The 15,000-nt window shown below is 48.2% G+C and overlaps 1 protein-coding gene across 2 annotated transcripts in view; it reads right to left on the bottom strand.

Annotated features, from left to right (window-relative positions):
• cpxm1a (carboxypeptidase X (M14 family), member 1a) overlaps positions 1-15,000 on the bottom strand; it is a 38,572-nt gene that overhangs the window by 654 nt on the left and 22,918 nt on the right. For both annotated transcript variants that reach the window (XM_061987652.2, XM_061987653.2), the window contains 4 exons: positions 14,803-15,000; positions 9,346-9,485; positions 2,524-2,626; positions 1-2,452 (listed from right to left, as the gene is read on the bottom strand). The exon at positions 1-2,452 is cut by the window's left edge; the exon at positions 14,803-15,000 is cut by the window's right edge and continues 97 nt beyond it. In XM_061987652.2, coding sequence (XP_061843636.1) covers positions 2,124-2,452; positions 2,524-2,626; positions 9,346-9,485; positions 14,803-15,000 — 770 coding nt within the window. In that variant the 3' untranslated portion in view covers positions 1-2,123. The remainder of the gene's footprint in view (positions 2,453-2,523; positions 2,627-9,345; positions 9,486-14,802) is intronic.

Genomic DNA, 15,000 nt, shown 5'->3' with positions numbered 1-15,000 from the left:
AGGTCACTACACTATGGATATGTCTAATAATGATGGAACAAAATACACTATAGATATGTCTAATAATGATGGAACAAAATACACTATAGATATGTCTAATAATGATGGAACAAAAAGTGGAGAAGATGAAATGCCTTTTTTTTTGGTCTGTTTATTCTTTTGTCTCACAGAGAAGTGTCTTATCAACCATTTTCACTGCAGGGTTAAACATTAACTCTTCTTTTTTTTTTTTTTTAGAAAAGTAACGTGCTTTTCTGTGCGTACCGATTCATTTTTAAGATATAATTTGTTATGTCTGGTCATGTGTGTTGCATTAATTATTTCACAGCTGGGGGGGGGGGCGACACACACAATTCCGGCTATGAAACTCAGAAAAAAAAAAAGGTACTTTGTTGTCATCACTAAAAAAATAAAAACATTTGCTTCTTTCTTGCATTGTGGTTTCGAAAAATGTGTTGTTGCGTCACCTTGCCGCTAGATGGCAGCAGAGCAAAGCACTAAGGACAACATGGTATATAATAAGGTTGTTGTTGTTTTTTTTATTATCAGATGTTGTTGGACTTGAGTCCAACTGGAGTTATGTCAGACCAGCTGACACAAAAACATCAGAACTTCCTCCCTAAATGCTGGTTAAAAAAAAGTCAGAACGTTTCATTCAGTTTTTACAGAGCCCCTAAAAGGACTTGGGGGAAAAAATTTTTTTTAGATTTTTTTTTTTTTTTTAGACATGTATCTCGTGCGCAGGCCCGGCCCTAACCAATCTGGCGCCCTAGGCAAGATTTTAGGTGCCCCCCCCCCCCCCGGCAGTGAAGTGTATATACTCACAAGAAACCGAATAGCTTTGTCTTTGACCTTTTTTTTTTTACTTACAACTATACCTAATATATAAAGGGGTGGAAAAGTGACTATTACCTGCAGGGCAAACATTAGCTAACCAGAAGGCAATAACAATGTAAACAAAAAACACCTGCTTAAAAGATCTAATACAAATGTCCCTGAGGAATGTAAGGTGGGAGTATTGTAATTACCTAACGTTACATTATTATTTTCCATAACAATTTAGCCCCCTCCACAATATTAACCCGACGTTAAAACAGAACTAGCTATTTATTGATTAGCAATTGCCGAATCATGTAACATTAGCTTAATGCTAAAAAGCCAGGTTACTATCACATTCTGTAACAGACAAATAATTTCATGTAGGCTAACGTTACCTACCTGCTACCTCTGTCTTTTTCTCGTTTCTACCTCCTCTTCTTTTCTCTTGTTTCTTCCCTGGGCACCTGACAGTTTTGGCCGTTTTGACATCTTGTGTTGATTTTTTGATGTGGTGACGTCCAAAAAGAGTCATGATACGGGAAGGGAGGGGGCGCAATGTTGTAACAAATAATATTTCTATTAAATAGGCTTTACTTTGCATTTTAATTAACGTGGGATTATTTTTTGTATTTAGAAATAATAGTACCAACTTTTTTTTTTCTTTTTTTTTTTTTTCTCCAACATTTGTGGCACTGGCGTGGCGCCCCCTGATGGACGGCGCCCTTAGCATTTGCCTATACGGCCTATGCCACGGGCCGGCCCTGCTCGTGCGCACGAGAAACTTTTTATAAAGTTATAAAAAAAAAAAAAAGTTTTATTTTTGTAATTTTTTTAGACATGTGTCTCGTGCGCACAAGATTAAAAAAAAATTCTAAAAATGTTTTTTTTTTTTTTTTATAACTTTATCAAAAGTTTCTCACTTGCACGAGATATATGTCTAAAAAAAAAATTTTTTTTAATTATAAAAAAAAAAATTGCCCCATGTCCATTTAGGGGCTCCGTAAGTTTTTGCAAAGACGCGAGTCATTTAAATGGCGTTTTTCTTGATATTTGGAGTTAACTGGCAAAATAACGCAATCTAATGACTTTTAATTCAAGAGCTGTGTTGAAAAATTGTGCTTCATAATACTCTGTTATTAAATGCACGATGTGTTGGAGTACAACTGCACTGTACTTAGGATTTGGAGCTTGGATCTCCTGAGAGTCCACAGCTGTACCTATTGTTGTGAGTGCGTATAAAGTTTTTAATGAGGTGAAGTGACGCTTTAATTGACCCCAATCAGATGATCCTGGTCTGGTCCCCTTCATAATCTGCCGTCCCCAGAGGCCCTGGCCTTCCTCTCCTTCTCCCGCTGGCTCTCCCGGCGGCGGTTGATGGCCTTCGTGCTGGCGCGGAGTTTCCGTAACCTCAGCGCCCGCAGGCGCAGCTGCAGGTCCTGCGGGATCTTTCCCCCCTTGGCCCGGATCTCCTTCAGCCTCTGGATGGGCGTCTGGGTCAGGCTGAAGTCGCAGACGGTGGCCCGGGGCTCCATTCCCACGTGGCAGTGACGCACGGCCGGGAAGTAACCCTCGGCCCAGACCACCACCTTGTACTCGCCCGGGTTCAGGAGGCGCCAGTAGTCCCCGTCGGCGGCTGTAGGGGGACATCATCACAAGGCTCTGTCTGGGATCAGAACTGACTGAGGGGAAAACCTGCAACCTTACCCGATCTGATGTCATGTTCGTGGTCCTCTACCTTGATTACAGCGTCTGCTATTCCTTTTTTGCTCTCCTTGTCCCTCACCACCCCTTTAATGCCTCTGTGGACCTGAGAGAAGACCACATGAGTTGTGAGACCTCCACAAATAGACCCAGAGATCCTACAAAATTCTAATACAGTACACATAAGCCTTAAGTCACCAAGTAGTAGCCTATTTATCACATCTATTCGATGATATGGAATACTCCTACGCTTATCCGAGGTCGGATCTCTCTCCCCAGCCACTTGGTCCAGCTCCTCCCGGTGGATCCCGAGGCGTTCCCAGGCCAGCCGGGAGACACAGTCTTCCCAACGTGTCCTGGGTCTTCCCCGTGGCCTCCTACCGATCGGAAGTGCCCTAAACACTTCCCTAGGGATGCGTCCCGGGTGGCATCCTGACCAGATGCCGCCCTCTCCCCAGCCACTTCGTCCAGCTCCTCCCCGGGGGATCCCGAGGCGTTCCCAGGCCAGCCGGAAGACATAGTCTTCCCAACGTGTCCTGGGTCTTCCCCGTGGCCTCCTACCGGTCGGACGTGCCCTAAACACTTCCCTAGGGATGCATCCCGGGTGGCATCCTGACCAGATGCCCGAACCACCTCATCTGGCTCCTCTCCATGTGGAGGAGCAGCAGATTTACATTGCGCTCCCCCCGGATAGCAGAGCTTCTCACCCTATCTCTAAGGGAGACACCCACACCCCGACGGCGGAGACCCGTTTCAGTCGCTTGTCCCCGTGATCTTGTTCTTTCGGTCATAACCCAAAGCTCATGACCATAGGTGAGGACGGGAACATGGATCGACCGGTAAATCGAGAGGTTTGCCTTCCGGCTCAGCTCCTTCTTCACCACGACAGACCGATGCAGGGTCCGCATCACTGCAGACGCCGCACCGATCCGCCTGTCGATCTCACGATCCACTCTTCCCCCACTCGTGAACAAGACTCCCAGGTACTTGAACTCCTCCACTTGGGGCAAGACCTCTTCCCCAGTGACAGAAGCGCTCCGCTGTTTTTAAGAATTTGCTGTAAAATCGTGAGTATCAAGTTTTTTCCACTGAACTCGTGGGGCCACCAGTTAACACCTCAGTTATGTAAATTCCGACTTTGGACCCCAGTTTTCTATGTTTGCTAGCAAGGTTGCCAATGTTTACAGTGGTCCAAGTTCCTCGATACAACAGGATCACTCTTGTGTTTTTCGAAATTTGCTGCAAAAATGTTTGCCTCCCAAGTTTTTAACTGAACTCGGGGGCCGGATTTGGCCCCCGTGTCGCCAGTTAAATTGCCTCTCCTTTTCCATTTAACAATTTTTCTCTAAATTGGGCAGCATGTTTTGTTGACCCTACGAAGCTAAACAGACTTTGTTTAGATGGCATAACCTAGTTGCAGCTGAAGGCAGAAGGCCTCACCAAAGCGAAGATCGGCATCATTGAAGACCTGTTGCAGCAGTCCTGCTTCAGGAGACACACATGAGCAACAGTTCCCGCCTTCAGATCTCTGGTTACGAGCCGGCTGCTCTTACTGACTTAGGGTATAGCAACGTTTGTTCGGAATGCTTCCAACTGGAAAGTAGTGACAGAGGCCAAAGTCTACAAGCCCCCTCCCTCCAGGTTAGACAAAAGCTTGGTCCCTTTCCTTGACCAACCCTCCTTGCATACATGCCGGAGATCTTGACTGTCATAGCACAACGTGGGGTTATCGTGCAACGGACCGTGAAGAGTGGGCTTCTGCCAGTGATTATCCACCTCCTTTGGGACTCCAAAGAGCCAGCTACCTTTTAGTCTGGGCGATGGAACACAACCTCCCAACCAAATCAATGTGTCCCCTCCGCACATTGCACCTTTCTGGAGCCTTTACCCAAATCCCAGCACTGACCAGCGCTCATCACCCCAGCCACACCAATCAAGCTACAACAGAACTACCAAAAATCTAACCGGGATGATTTCGCAAGCCTGGCTGACATTGAGGTTGAGAACCTCCTCACCCCCCCAAGAAACAGCCGAAACAAAGACTAGTCAGCCTGCAAAGACGTCCATACCACGCGGGTACAAGCGTCAATACAACACTGTCTTAAAAGAAGAGTGCAACTCACACCAAAAGGTCTTCCTTGGAGCGACTGCAGAAGAAGCCTTTTCTCAGTCCACGCACTGAACAGATTGCCTTGACAGGAAATGTAGAGAGCGCTGGTAAGAGACGGTTATACGGATTGGCTTTCCACACCCCAGAAGAGTGGCCTGGGAGACTATCAACCACCTTGGCTTGTCACTGGGAACTCCACAGCGACTGATTGGCGGTTTTACGCAGGCAAACAAAGACCATGCTCACTCGGTCAAACAGGAAACCACCTTGTTATGGAATTTACCTTACGAAACAACTGTGGCAAAACGCAGAGTCCTGATAGTGATAACACCCCACCTACACCCCCAGAGTTCCTTAAGCACTGCGGTTCAAAATGCTTAGCCTGGTTTCTCGAATTCTACTAAACATGCCCTGCTAACCTTGTTCTATCCAAGATCGGAAAGAGGTCCACCATGCTGAAGTCAAATAAGCCAGCAGAGGATCCGAAAAAGCTATCAACAAAACCCTCCTCTGTGTGCCGTACAAGATCCTTGGCTCCGGCTGGCCCGAATCTACCCAGCTGCCCTAAATCCTAGAAGAGCAGGCTGGGTTTGCTGTGGCTTCTCTACCAAGACTGTAACATGTTGAGAAGGACATATGGCGGGTGAAGTTCTAGTAGACCTCACTCTTGAAGCTCCTCATGGCAATCCTCTAAACCTCCATCTTGTCAGATTCATTGCCACATGCGAGCCAACCAGAGCTTCATTCTGAAGACAAGCGACAGTCAGTGGAGTTGCCTAACACGCTTAGAAAGTGGGGTACTTTAAGAACTACCAAGCACAGTTTAGTCTATTCGGGCTCCAGTACTATGGAATGCCCTCCCGGTAACAATTAGAGATGCTACCTCAGTAGAAGCATTTAAGTCCCATCTTAAAACTCATTTGTATACTCTAGCCTTTAAATAGCCCCCCTGTTAGACCAGTTGATCTGCCGTTTCTTTTCTTTTCTCCTCTGCTCCCCTTTTCCTTGAGGGGGGGGGGCACAGGTCCGGTGGCCATGGATGAAGTGCTGGCTGTCCAGAGTCGGGACCCGGGGTGGACCGCTCGCCTGTGCATCGGCTGGGAACATCTCTGCGCTGCTGACCCGTCTCCGCTCGGGATGGTGTCCTGCTGGCCCCACTATGGACTGGACTCTTACTATTATGTTGGATCCACTATGGACTGGACTCTCACAATATTATGTCAGACCCACTCGACATCCATTGCTTTCGGTCTCCCCTAGAGGGGGGGGGTTACCCACATATGCGGTCCTCTCCAAGGTTTCTCATAGTCATTCACATCGACGTCCCACTGGGGTGAGTTTTTCCTTGCCCGTGTGTGGGCTTTGTGCCGAGGATGTCGTTGTGGCTTGTGCAGCCCTTTGAGACACTTGTGATTTAGGGCTATATAAATAAAGATTGATTGATTGATTGATTGAGTTTCAAATTAGTATGACTATTCAGACTATTTGAGATTCCTAAACACAGAATAACTGAGACTTCATTGAGTGATCCTTAAACCACCACCACAGTCTCAGAACCTGCAGGGAAGCAGACCATCAGATTGGTGTTTGGTCAATAGAGCGTCCCTACTAATCAACGCCCACCCAATCCATCTGGGAGTGAAGCTAGGCAGACAACTGACGTACAAGCGTCACAATGAATCCCTGCGAGCCAAAGGTGGCGCTACAATCTCCTGCGTCACCTGACAGGCACACTTTGGCACACCTAAACATCGACTCTCAGTGCTAGGTTATTTGAATATGCTGCTCAGGTAGGATGCCACAACTCCCCAAGTCCACAAGCTGGATCACACTCTTAACAACACCACAAGGTTCAGCACCGGGTGCCTAATGCCTTGCCCCACAGACCTGCTACCAAGCCTTGCTACCAAAACTCAGTAGAGAAAAGCTGACAACTTGGTCCACGAAGCCCGCAATGACTCTTTGCATCTTAAATTTGAAGAGGAACAAGACACGGAAGAATTCCACACCCACCAAAGCAGATGAGAGTTATGAACCCACAAACCAGATCGGACCTGCCAAAGAGGAAGTGGGTCTCTCTGAAAAAGAAGACTACGAGCCAACACAGACGCCGGCTTGACCGCCTCTAAAGGTCACCAGTCAGACACGCATATTCATTTGTGCCCTGTGCACAAATAAATATGAATCTTTACTTTGCCGTCATCCTTGCGGCGCCCCCTAGAGAATGCCGCCTTGGGCAATCCCCAAGTGGCTCAAACCACCACTTCTGCAAGGTACCAAAATAGAAACACATATACATCGTTAGGAACGCAGCGTTAAGTTACTTAAAGAGTGGGGGCTAAACTAGGGCTGGGCAGCATACCGGTATTACAGTTAATACCGATATAGTTTAGAATCAGAAGTACGGGTCTGCCAACTTCTGGTGCCTCTTACAAAAAAAGATGAAAAACAGGTAAACGCTGGGGGTGGGGGGTTGAGTTTTAGCATTTAAGTCCCATCTTAAAACTCATTTGTATACTCTAGCCTTTAAATAGACCCCCCTTTTAGACCAGTTGATCTGCCGTTTCTTTTCCGCTCTGCCCCCTCTGCACAGGTTCAGTGGCCACGGATGAAGCGCTGGCTGTCCAGAGTCGAAACCCGGGGTGGACCGCTCGTCTGTGCATCGGTTGGGGACGTCTCTGCGCTGCTGACCTGTCTCTGCTCGGGATGGTCTCCTGCTGGCCCCACTATGGACTGGACTCTCACTATTATGTTAGATCCACTATGGACTGGACTCTCACACTATTGTGTTAGATCCACTATGGACTGGACTCTCACACTATTATGTTAGATCCACTATGGACTGGACTCTCACTATTATGTTAGATCCACTATGGACTGGACTCTCTCACTATTATGTTAGATCCACTATGGACTGGACTCTCACTATTATGTTAGATCCACTATGGACTGGACTCTCTCACTATTATGTTAGATCCACTATGGACTGGACTCTCATTATTATGTTAGATCCACTATGGACTGGACTCTCACACTATTATGGGCACAGGTTCAGTGGCCACGGATGTAGCGCTGGCTGTCCAGAGTCGAAACCCGGGGTGGACCGCTCGTCTGTGCATCGGTTGGGGACGTCTCTGCACTGCTGACCTGTCTCTGCTCGGGATGGTCTCCTGCTGGCCCCACTATGGACTGGACTCTCACTATTATGTTAGATCCACTATGGACTGGACTCTCACACTATTATGTTAGATCCACTATGGACTGGACTCTCACTATTATGTTAGATCTACTATGGACTGGACTCTCTCACTATTATGTTAGATCCACTATGGACTGGACTCTCATTATGTTAGATCCACTATGGACTGGACTCTCTCACTATTATGTTAGATCCACTATGGACTGGACTCTCACACTATTATGTTAGATCCACTATGGACAGGACTCTCACTATTATGTTAGATCCACTATAGACTGGACTCTCACACTATTATGGGCACAGGTTCAGTGGCCACGGATGTAGCGCTGGCTGTCCAGAGTCGAAACCCGGGGTGGACCGCTCGTCTGTGCATCGGTTGGGGACGTCTCTGCGCTGCTGACCTGTCTCTGCTCGGGATGGTCTCCTGCTGGCCCCACTATGGTCTGGACTCTCACTATTATGTTAGATCCACTATGGACTGGACTCTCACACTATTGTGTTAGATCCACTATGGACTGGACTCTCACTATTATGTTAGATCCACTATGGACTGGACTCTCTCACTATTATGTTAGATCCACTATGGACTGGACTCTCACACTATTATGTTAGATCCACTATGGACTGGACTCTCACTATTATGTTAGATCCACTATGGACTGGACTCTCACACTATTATGTTAGATCCACTATGGACTGGACTCTCCCTATTATGTTAGATCCACTATGGACTGGACTCTCTCACTATTGTGTTAGATCCACTATGGACTGGACTCTCGCTATTATGTTAGATCCACTATGGACTGGACTCTCTCACTATTATGTTAGATCCACTATGGACTGGACTCTCACTATTATGTTAGATCCACTATGGACTGGACTCTCACTATTATGTTAGATCCACTATGGACTGGACTCTCACTATTATGTTGGATCCACTATGGACTGGACTCTCACACTATTATGTTAGATCCACTATGGACTGGACTCTCACACTATTATGTTAGATCCACTATGGACTGGACTCTCACAATATTATGCTAGATCCACTCGACGTCCATTGCACCGGTCGCCCAGATGTCCCCACATCTGCGGTCCCCTCCAAGGTTTCTCATTGTCCCTTTGGGTTGAGTTTTTCCTTGCCCTGATGTGGGATCTGAGCCGAGGATGTCGTTGTGGCTTGTGCAGCCCTTTGAGACACTCGTGATTTAGGGCTATATAAGTAAACATTGATTGATTGATTGATGAGTTAAAAAATATTCAGTCAAAGGCTGGACTCCAGGGAGGGGGTCCAGACTGAGGCCAAGGAAAACAACCTCATAGCCATAGCAGATATAGTGTATCGGGATTCGGCCTAAAAATACCGGGTCCCTATCGCCCGGCCCTAGGCTGAACACGGTGCACAATGTTGATTGGTTGGCAGATAGTGGTCACTTCCTGATTGGTAAGAACGCAAAAAACCGGAAGAAAGATGTCCTCCATTGTTAACCTTTGGTTGAAAACGGCGAGAACCGACCTGCTCCATGTAGATGATCAGGGACTCCTTGTTGTTCTCCCACTCGACCGGAAGCTCGCTGGCGTGGGGGTACTTGTCGCAGGACAGTTCCACCGTCACCTCGAAACAGTTGGTGTGCATGTAACTGAAATCGTTCATACCTGCGACACAACAATTACCATCCGTAAATAGTTTACGATGTATTCTATTATTAGTCTTTCACTACTCATGTAATAGACCAAGGACCAAATCGGTATTCTGATGTCATCAGCTGTACTGTTCATTGGCACCAGAGAGCGTGCTTGTATAGTTTTTAGCAGAGAGGGTATGGCCAACTCGGTTTCAGAGTTGGGACCAAACATGCCGTCCTTTGACCAATCATTAGGTGATCGTCTGGCCATACTCTCTCTGATTGGTCAAAAGCCTCTCAGGTGACTACAGGGCGCCATGTTTGGTCCCAACTTTGGAACCCGGTTGGCCATACCCTCTCTATACACGGCTCTGGTTTTTCTATGTGTTAAGTCAGTCAAACTCACTTCCAGGGACGTCGTGCCAGGCGCCGCCGTTGATGATATTGTTGTACTTCTGGACGTAGAGAGGGTATGGTCAACTCGGTTTCAGAGTTGGGACCAAACATGGCGTCCTTTGACCAATCATTCGGTGATCGTCTGGCCATACTCTCTGATTGGTCAAAAGCCTCTCAGGTGACTACAGGGTGCCATGTTTGGTCCCAACTTTGGAGCCCGGTTGGCCATACCCTCTCTATACACGGCTCTGGTTTTTCTATGTGTTAAGTCAGTCAAACTCACTTCCAGGGACGTTGTGCCAGGCGCCGCCGTTGATGATATTGTTGTACTTCTGGACGTAGAGAGGGTATGGCCAACTCGGTTTCAGAGTTTGGAGCAAACATGCCGTCCTTTGACCAATCATTAGGTGATCGTCTGGCCATACTCTCTCTGATTGGTCAAAAGCCTCTCAGGTGACTACAGGGAGCCATGTTTGGTCCCAACTTTGGAACCCGGTTGGCCATACCCTCTCTATACACGGCTCTGGTTTTTCTATGTGTTAAGTCAGTCAAACTCACTTCCAGGGACGTTGTGCCAGGCGCCGCCGTTGATGATATTGTTGTACTTCTGGACGTAGAGAGGGTATGGCCAACTCGGTTTCAGAGTTAGGACCAAACATGGCGTCCTTTGACCAATCATTCGGTGATCGTCTGGCCATACTCTCTGATTGGTCAAAAGCCTCTCAGGTGACTACAGGGTGCCATGTTTGGTCCCAACTTTGGAACCCGGTTGGCCATACCCTCTATATACACGGCTCTGTTTTTTCTATATGTGTTAAGTCAGTCAAACTCACTTCCAGGGACGTTGTGCCAGGCGCCGTCGTTGATGATATTGTTCTACTTCTGGACGTAGAGAGGGTATGGCCAACTCGGTTTCAGAGTTGGGACCAAACATGGCGTCCTTTGACCAATCATTAGGTGATCGTCTGGCCATACTCTCTGATTGGTCAAAAGCCTCTCAGGTGACTACAGGGCGCCATGTTTGGTCCCAACTTTGGAACCCGGTTGGCCATACCCTCTATATACACGGCTCTGTTTTTTCTATATGTGTTAAGTCAGTCAAACTCACTTCCAGGGACGTTGTGCCAGGCGCCGCCGTTGATGATATTGTTGTACTTCTGGACGTAGAGAGGGTATGGCCAACTCGGTTTCAGAGTTGGGACCAAACATGGCGTCCTTTGACCAATCATTAGGTGATCGTCTGGCCATACTCTCTCTGATTGGTCAAAAGCCTCTCAGGTGACTACAGGGTGCCATGTTTGGTCCCAACTTTGGAACCCGGTTGGCCATACCCTCTCTATACACGGCTCTGTTTTTTCTATATGTGTTAAGTCAGTCAAACTCACTTCCAGGGACGTTGTGCCAGGCGCCGCCGTTGATGGTATTGTTGTACTTCTGGACGTTGAGAGGGTATGGCCAACTCGGTTTCAGAGTTGGGACCAAACATGGCGTCCTTTGACCAATCATTAGGTGATCGTCTGGCCATACTCTCTCTGATTGGTCAAAAGCCCCTCAGGTGACTACAGGGTGCCATGTTTGGTCCCAACTTTGGAACCCGGTTGGCCATACCCTCTCTATACACGGCTCTGGTTTTTCTATGTGTTAAGTCAGTCAAACTCACTTCCAGGGACGTTGTGCCAGGCCCCGCCGTTGATGATATTGTTGTACTTCTGGACGTAGAGAGGGTATGGCCAACTCGGCTTCAGAGTTGGGACCAAACATGGCGTCCTTTGACCAATCATTAGGTGATCGTCTGGCCATACTCTCTCTGATTGGTCAAAAGCCTCTCAGGTGACTACAGGGTGCCATGTTTTGTCCCAACTTTGGAACCCGGTTGGCCATACCCTCTCTATACACGGCTCTGTTTTTTCTATATGTGTTAAGTCAGTCAAACTCACTTCCAGGGACGTTGTGCCAGGCGCCGCCGTTGATGGTATTGTTGTACTTCTGGACGTTGAGAGGGTATGGCCAACTCGGTTTCAGAGTTGGGACCAAACATGGCGTCCTTTGACCAATCATTAGGTGATCGTCTGGCCATACTCTCTCTGATTGGTCAAAAGCCCCTCAGGTGACTACAGGGTGCCATGTTTGGTCCCAACTTTGGAACCCGGTTGGCCATACCCTCTCTATACACGGCTCTGGTTTTTCTATGTGTTAAGTCAGTCAAACTCACTTCCAGGGACGTTGTGCCAGGCGCCGCCGTTGATGATATTGTTGTACTTCTGGACGTAGAGAGGGTATGGCCAACTCGGTTTCAGAGTTGGGACCAAACATGGCGTCCTTTGACCAATCATTAGGTGATCGTCTGGCCATACTCTCTCTGATTGGTCAAAAGCCCCTCAGGTGACTACAGGGTGCCATGTTTGGTCCCAACTTTGGAACCCGGTTGGCCATACCCTCTCTATACACGGCTCTGGTTTTTCTATGTGTTAAGTCAGTCAAACTCACTTCCAGGGACGTTGTGCCAGGCCCCGCCGTTGATGATATTGTTGTACTTCTGGACGTAGAGAGGGTATGGCCAACTCGGTTTCAGAGTTGGGACCAAACATGGTGTCCTTTGACCAATCATTAGGTGATCGTCTGGCCAGACTCTCTCTGATTGGTCAAAAGCCTCTCAGGTGACTACAGGGTGCCATGTTTTGTCCCAACTTTGGAACCCGGTTGGCCACACCCTCTATATACACGGCTCTGTTTTTTCTATATGTGTTAAGTCAGTCAAACTCACTTCCAGGGACGTTGTGCCAGGCGCCGCCGTTGATGATATTGTTGTACTTCTGGACGTTGAAAGGGTATGGCCAACTCGGTTTCAGAGTTTGGACCAAACATGCCGTCCTTTGACCAATCATTAGGTGATCGTCTGGCCATACTCTCTGATTGGTCAAAAGCCCCTCAGGTGACTACAGGGTGCCATGTTTGGTCCCAACTTTGGAACCCGGTTGGCCATACCCTCTCTATACACGGCTCTGGTTTTTCTATGTGTTAAGTCAGTCAAACTCACTTCCAGGGACGTTGTGCCAGGCGCCGCCGTTGATGATATTGTTGTACTTCTGGACGTAGAGAGGGTATGGCCAACTCGGTTTCAGAGTTGGGACCAAACATGGCGTCCTTTGACCAATCATTAGGTGATCGTCTGGCCATACTCTCTCTGATTGGTCAAAAGCCCCTCAGGTGACTACAGGGCGCCATGTTTGGTCCCAACTTTGGAACCCGGTTGGTCATACCCTCTCTATACACGGCTCTGGTTTTTCTGTATGTGTTAAGTCAGTCAAACTCACTTCCAGGGACGTTGTGCCAGGCGCCGCCGTTGATGATATTGTTGTACTTCTGGACGTAGAGAGGGTATGGCCAACTCGGTTTCAGAGTTGGGACCAAACATGGCGTCCTTTGACCAATCATTAGGTGATCGTCTGGCCATACTCTCTCTGATTGGTTAAAAGCCTCTCAGGTGACTACAGGGCGCCATGTTTGGTCCCAACTTTGGAACCCGGTTGGCCATACCCTCTATATACACGGCTCTGGTTTTTCTATGTGTTAAGTCAGTCAAACTCACTTCCAGGGACGTCGTGCCAGGCGCCGCCGTTGATGATATTGTTGTACTTCTGGACGTAGAGAGGGTATGGCCAACTCGGTTTCAGAGTTGGGACCAAACATGGCGTCCTTTGACCAATCATTAGGTGATCGTCTGGCCATACTCTCTCTGATTGGTCAAAAGCCCCTCAGGTGACTACAGGGCGCCATGTTTGGTCCCAACTTTGGAACCCGGTTGGTCATACCCTCTCTATACACGGCTCTGGTTTTTCTGTATGTGTTAAGTCAGTCAAACTCACTTCCAGGGACGTTGTGCCAGGCGCCGCCGTTGATGATATTGTTGTACTTCTGGACGTAGAGAGGGTATGGCCAACTCGGTTTCAGAGTTGGGACCAAACATGGCGTCCTTTGACCAATCATTAGGTGATCGTCTGGCCATACTCTCTCTGATTGGTTAAAAGCCTCTCAGGTGACTACAGGGCGCCATGTTTGGTCCCAACTTTGGAACCCGGTTGGCCATACCCTCTATATACACGGCTCTGTTTTTTCTATATGTGTTAAGTCAGTCAAACTCACTTCCAGGGACGTTGTGCCAGGCGTCGCCGTTGATGATATTGTTGTACTTCTGGACGTAGAGAGGGTATGGCCAACTCGGTTTCAGAGTTGGGACCAAACATGGCGTCCTTTGACCAATCATTAGGTGATCGTCTGGCCATACTCTCTGATTGGTCAAAAGCCTCTCAGGTGACTACAGGGTGCCATGTTTGGTCCCAACTTTGGAACCCGGTTGGCCATACCCTCTCTATACACGGCTCTGTTTTTTCTATATGTGTTAAGTCAGTCAAACTCACTTCCAGGGACGTTGTGCCAGGCGTCGCCGTTGATGATATTGTTGTACTTCTGGACGTAGAGAGGGTATGGCCAACTCGGTTTCAGAGTTGGGACCAAACATGGCGTCCTTTGACCAATCATTAGGTGATCGTCTGGCCATACTCTCTCTGATTGGTCGAAAGCCTCTCAGGTGACTACAGGGCGCCATGTTTGGTCCCAACTTTGGAACCCGGTTGGCCATACCCTCTATATACACGGCTCTGTTTTTTCTATATGTGTTAAGTTAGTCAAACTCACTTCCAGGGACGTTGTGCCAGGCGCCGCCGTTGATGATATTGTTGTACTTCTGGACGTAGAGAGGGTATGGCCAACTCGGTTTCAGAGTTGGGACCAAACATGGCGTCCTTTGACCAATCATTAGGTGATCGTCTGGCCATACTCTCTGATTGGTCAAAAGCCCCTCAGGTGACTACAGGGCGCCATGTTTGGTCCCAACTTTGGAACCCGGTTGGCCATACCCTCTCTATACACGGCTCTGGTTTTTCTATACTCACTTCCAGGGACGTTGTGCCAGGCCCCGCCGTTGATGATATTGTTGTACTTCTGGAAGTCCTCGTTGTGGCACAGGCGGCGCTCAGGGTTGGCCATGGCCAGGTTGGTGGAGGCGTAGACGGTGGCCAGCCATCGGAAGAAAGCGTTGTCGGTGGTGGGCGTGTCGGCATGGGGCGCCCAGCCGTAGGTCCCGTCGTAGG

Source organism: Nerophis lumbriciformis, linkage group LG26 (genome assembly GCF_033978685.3).
Source record: "Nerophis lumbriciformis linkage group LG26, RoL_Nlum_v2.1, whole genome shotgun sequence".
In the NCBI taxonomy this organism is placed as follows: Eukaryota; Metazoa; Chordata; class Actinopteri; order Syngnathiformes; family Syngnathidae; genus Nerophis; species Nerophis lumbriciformis.
This window is presented reverse-complemented; position numbering and strand designations above follow the sequence as displayed.